This window comes from Oreochromis aureus, linkage group 20 (genome assembly GCF_013358895.1).
Source record: "Oreochromis aureus strain Israel breed Guangdong linkage group 20, ZZ_aureus, whole genome shotgun sequence".
NCBI classification, from domain to species: Eukaryota; Metazoa; Chordata; class Actinopteri; order Cichliformes; family Cichlidae; genus Oreochromis; species Oreochromis aureus.
The window spans coordinates 9,318,462-9,324,041 of record NC_052961.1 but is presented as its reverse complement, the minus strand read 5'-3'; the positions used below and the strand labels follow the sequence as shown (position 1 = coordinate 9,324,041).

The 5,580-nt window shown below is 38.3% G+C and overlaps 1 protein-coding gene across 1 annotated transcript; it reads left to right on the top strand.

Moving 5' to 3' along the window:
• The first annotated feature begins 1,302 nt into the window (after positions 1-1,302).
• slc48a1a (solute carrier family 48 member 1a) lies at positions 1,303-4,776 on the top strand. Its single transcript, XM_031741984.2, has 3 exons — positions 1,303-2,028; positions 2,553-2,720; positions 2,880-4,776. The coding sequence occupies exons 1-3, from the start codon at positions 1,899-1,901 to the stop codon at positions 3,014-3,016; spliced, it is 435 nt and encodes a 144-aa protein (XP_031597844.1). The 5' UTR covers positions 1,303-1,898; the 3' UTR covers positions 3,017-4,776.
• Positions 4,777-5,580: the final 804 nt, after the last annotated feature.

The following is a 5,580-nucleotide window of genomic DNA, read 5'->3' as shown; positions in this document are numbered from 1 at the left end:
AGTTACGGGGAGTGCTACTGGACACAGCTTCCTGTGTCTTTCTGATTGGTCCTGAAAAGAGTGCCCGGGGGCATGGGCTTAGTACAGCACTGATACATGGCAATGTATGTGAGAATATGAAGACAGAATTTGAATCTAAGCAATGTGACTTGCAGTTCATCAGAACTAGGTTATGTGGTTTTCTTGTTTGACAGTCTCAATTGTAGACGAGCTACAGTCAACCACAGGAAATATATGAGGCTCAGCTTCTGAGAAAAAAATTCAGTGCTCTTTACTATACATCATTATCACTGTTCCATTCATAGTCAGATTTTAAATAAATTATGTTTTTCCATGGGAAAACTGCTCCATGCCTGCCACTGTCAGCCAGGAGCCATGATTTACTTTGAATGTAGTCTCTGGTGTCTTTATTCTTTTCTGTGTGCAGCTGCATTAACACGTGTCCATTTGTGCAGGAAAATACTTTGATATATTTGTCTGACCTTATGACCACATAAACATTTGACATTTTTGCTCATAAACTTCTAATGCATTAAACAGAAGAAAAGAGACAAACTAAAAATTCATCTCAGGTCAGTTAGTGATTTTTGTGTTTCCAAAATGCAAATGTATGAACAGCACTACAACACTATATAAGTTATAGGGATTTTAGATGCTTACATTCTTATTTATCAAAAGTAGCTCTGATCAATCATCATGCTGCAGCATGACAAAAACCTTCAACATAAAAGTTTCTTCAGAGACCTGATCAAGTAGGTCTGAAGTTATGATACTTCTTCTCCTTCTTCTTTCAGGAGCTACCTTCAGGGGTCACCACAGCGATTATCTTCCCCTATCCCTAGCATTCTCTTCTGTTACCCCAGCCCCCTGTATGCCCCTTTTCAGTACACCCATTAACCTTCTCTGCAGTCTTCCTCTTTTCCTCCTACTTAGCAGCTCCATATTCAAATATCCCTATTCCTCCTCTGCACATGTCCAACCCATCTCAGCCTTACTTCCCTAACTTTGTCCACAAACTGTTGAACCTGAGCTCTGCACCCTCCAGCTTGGCCTCCTGTCTTTTTGTTAGTGCCAAGGGCTCCAAACAATACATCATTGCAGGTCTCACTGTCATCTTGTAAACCCTCCATTTCACTCTTGGTTTTGTCCTTCTTTCATAAATCACCCCTGACATTTGTTAAATTATAATACATTAAAGCTCTTTAAATTTGCAGAATAGTTGTGCAAAGGTCTTTAAGGTACTCAAAACAAGTCTAAGAAAAATGCTGTTTCTCTTTGCTCCACTAGGGGCGGTGTGTCGATGAGAAGGGGGTTTCCTCTGTACAAAGATATTTAAAGGGGAGGTGATAGCTAAATGCATGGTAAATTTTTGTAAACACAGCATAGAAATTCGTTTTTTACCCCGCACTATTTGCATGTCTTGTGTTGTGTAACAGTGAGTGGCAGGTAAAGACCAATAACGAAAGTTTTTTTTTTACTGAAATAAATATTTCTTCTGCGGCTGAAGAGACAGCGCTCCGGGGTGGTTTTGTTGTCTCGATGTTAGCCTAACATCTTTGCGGCGTATATCGGATAAACTCGTCTCTTGTTATTTTGTTGTTGCTTGCTAGCTGGAAATCTTAACGCCGCTTGCGTCTTTGTATTACGTACAAGGCACATGAAGTGGCTGATCTTTATTTCGAAATAGAGTTTTGCTAGCAGGGATAGCCGTCGATCTCTCCTTGGGTCCTCTTTAGCGGAGGGGAAATTCATCTTGTCTTTTTCCTGTAGCTTGCGTTATTGCATAATGTGGCAGTAAGCTGTGGTTTAACCTAATAATAGTTTGTTTTGAGGGAAAAAAATACGCCTTTATCTCAGACGACGGTACTAACGTTGGCTAACAGTAGCAATATTCCAACATGGTAGTCACCAACATGTACCTTAAAATAGGATATGCTACTGTTGGTACTGTGTTTGGACTTTCGGCTTTCTTGGTCTGGAATATCGCATATAAACAACCATGGACGGCGGCTATGGGAGGCCTGTCAGGTATGTTGAAACAGATATAGCATTAACTAAAAACACTGCAAACAGTTACTTTATCACGGGATATCGGCGCATTTAGCCATGTCAGGCATCCTAATCGCGATGTAGGCCTGGACAGTTAAGCGCCATAATCATATAACGAGTGTTTTTATAAAATACAATGCATTATTGGTACATCATGATTTTTAAAAAAAAAAATTGTAATGATATTTTTATTGCTAAATTATAATTATTTATCTTTCAAGTAGAAAAACAGTATTGTTATTTTTTAAATTAACTTTAATAATTGAGTAATTTAAGTGATTTACTTGGATTTATCAATACCATGTAATTTTTATTTTAAAACAAGTTTTTTGCAGAACATTTCTAAAATAGTAGTGTTTTCTTGTTTTGTATGGGAGTAGTCTATTACATTCTATTACAACACTGTAATTTCCATAAATTACTGTCACGTGGTGGTTGTCTGTAGTCTTCAGGCTGCAGTGTTATCATACTCAATCGAAATCTGTGTTTTTCTGTCTTGACAGGAGTTTTAGCGCTCTGGACTCTGATCACACACATCATGTACCGTCAGGACTACTGGCGAACCTGGCTCAAGGGTCTTAGATTCTTCATCGCTGTTGGAGTGTTCTTCTCAGTTTTGGCTGTGGCTGCCTTTATTATCTTCCTAACTCTGGCCATCACACAGAAGCAATGTAATCTTGTTTTTTCTGTTCCTGTTTTTTTTTTTTTTAAAATGAATTTTGTATTGTTGTTCATATATGTTAAAATAAGTGACTGACAATTCAAATACTCAGAGAGGTGAGGATTCTCCTAACTCTGGTAGTAACCGCCTTGTTTTTTCTGTCCCACAGCTTTCACTGACCCGAAGAGCTTCTACCTCTCCTGTGTGTGGAGCTTTCTGACCCTCAAATGGTCTTTCCTCTTGGCCTTGTACTCATACAGATACCGCCAGGAGTTTGCGGACATCAGCATCCTCAGTGATTTTTAGTCAGTACTCATTTTAAAGACTTTTGTGGACTTAAGTGGTTTTAGGCTGCCAGCAGGAGATGGACAATGAGCTTTTATAATAAAGAAGAGGAAAAGCAGACATGGCTAGATTAAAAAAAAAAAATCATCAGACTTTTATCACATGGTGCTGCATTTGCTGCACTTGCTTAACAAGCTCTGTATTTGCATTGTAACCTGTTCTCCCACTTTTAATGGCCTACTTGTTACAGTCCTGTAGAAATTCTAAACCTCTGAAAACGTCAGCTGCTTTTGAATGAATTTGTGGACGACATTTGAGACGTGCAGGTGGTTTTAAACAGCTACAGCCTTGGATTGTTTCATTTTTAAACAGTTAGTGTAAAAGGAAAATCCCCTCCATAAAAGGCTTTCAATCCAGTGATTAGTGTTTCAAATGAAAGTTAAAATACTCAACCATAAAATTGAAACCAAAATTAAAACCATTTACCTTAAAAGTTATACTAGCTTGACAGCGAGTGATTGTTTTCATCCAAATTAGCTCTCAAACAGTCAGCACTCAACTGCAGAATACTCATATCTCCTGATAGTCACTGACTTAATGTTTGAGAAGTGTTTTATAGTCATTATAGTCCAGGATTTGCTAGACAATACCAATACCACTGTTCAATACCAAGTTCTTTATTCTGCTGCACTACTCTGCTATTGCTATTAGTGCTTGTTATTTTAGTATCACGACTAAACATTATGTGTGAAGCATTACTACAAAGATCAAGCTGTTGCAGTGCACTAACAAAAATGGCAACATTATCGAGAACTTTTTGTTTATATAAACTTAACTGAAACTTGTTCACCTTCACTTCTGTGTACAGATACAAATGTCTGTCTTAGATGAGTTAAATATGTTTTATGTGCATCCTACTTTTTGTTGAAAATCCTCTGCGGCACCGGTTTTATACCGACTCATGAAAAATATATACACTCCCTTCTTTATATTTTTTCCCCTACAAGTCCATGTACATGTTGCTACATGTAGCCATGTATCACCAGTACTTGCAGCATTTTGCTACTTTTGGCACCATTCACAAACAGTACTCTCAGCTTTTCACAGTTTTTGTTTGGAAAATGACTGGTTCTCATAACATTTCTGTTATTGTCAATTTATTCGTTGAACAATGTTTTTGGAAATTTAGCTGCAGATATAAAGTTTTGTGTTCTCATCGAAAGCTTTCTTTCATGTGAAATGTTAAGAGCATTCATGCTTCTGTAAGAAAGGAAGAAGTGCTCGATTGTTCTGTCATTCTTGAAGGCGATGGCTTCATGTGAAGTTTGTGCTTTTCATTTTTTGTTCCACCAGAGGGAGACTTTCTTTTTATGTCGAGAGGTTATCTGAATTCTTACATTCCTTTTAGAGAAAACACAAATGGAACTACTATATAATTGCACTTTAGTCTATGATATTGATGCCATTGTTTTGCACACAAATTCTAATACAATGGGACAAAATCATGTTTTACACATCGTCATCTCTGTCTCACCCTTTTTTTTTTTTTGTGAAAAGGTGTTTATATGTATCATTTTTTGCAGTTAGCAGGATTACTTGTATATGCCAAATTAAACTGGTTTGTAATTAGTTTAGTTCCAGCTTTATCTTATGTCTACCCTTTTCCCATAAAACATGTAAAGTTGTATTTTTGTTTGTGTGTTTCTGTTGATAAGTATGAATATCAGGATGCTACATGTATATAGAAACTGAACCTATTAAAATGCATTTATTGGTAATTACATCATCTTGTGTCCTTGCTCGGTAGCGGACTGATGAAACGGCACATTCGGCAATCAGCAGTTTAACCAATTTAACTACACTGCTCAGTAAATGAAAAACACTTCAGAGTATACCATCAAGTCAGTTAAATTTCTGGGATATTGTTGTGGTCAGTCAAATAGCAGAGGGGTTGTTAATCAGTTTTATTTAATTTGTTTCAGTGAAATTCAACAATGAGACAAGCCTCAAAACAGGAATGGTTTTACAGATGGAAGCCACTGACATTTTTTCCTTCCTCATCTTTTCTGATGACTTTTTTCTCTGGTTTTGCATTTTGCTAGGGTCAGTGTCATTACTGGTATCATGAGTTGGCACAGGTAGTCCAACTCCTCCGGGACAGCACATTAGTGTGCATCATTGCTAGAATGCTTTGTCAGGGAAGTCTCCAAAGCATGGAGGAGAATCCAAGAGACAGGCAGTTACTGTAGGAGAGCTGGACTGGGCAGTAGAAGGCCTTTAACTCATTAGCAAGACCGGTATCAGATTCTTTGTGCAAGGAGAAACAGGATGAGCACTGCTGCAGCCCTATGAAATGACCTCCAGCAGGCCACTGGTGTGAATGTCTCAGACCAAACAATCAGGCACAGGCTTCATGAGGGTGGCTTGAAGGCCCAACGCCCTCTAGTGGTCCCTGTGCTCACTGCCTGACACTGTGGAGCCTCATTGGTATATTGCCAAATATTACCGGAATTGGGAGGTCCAGCACTGGTTCCTGTACTTTTTATAGATGAGACCAGATGTTAAAAGGTCAGGAGATGCCGTGG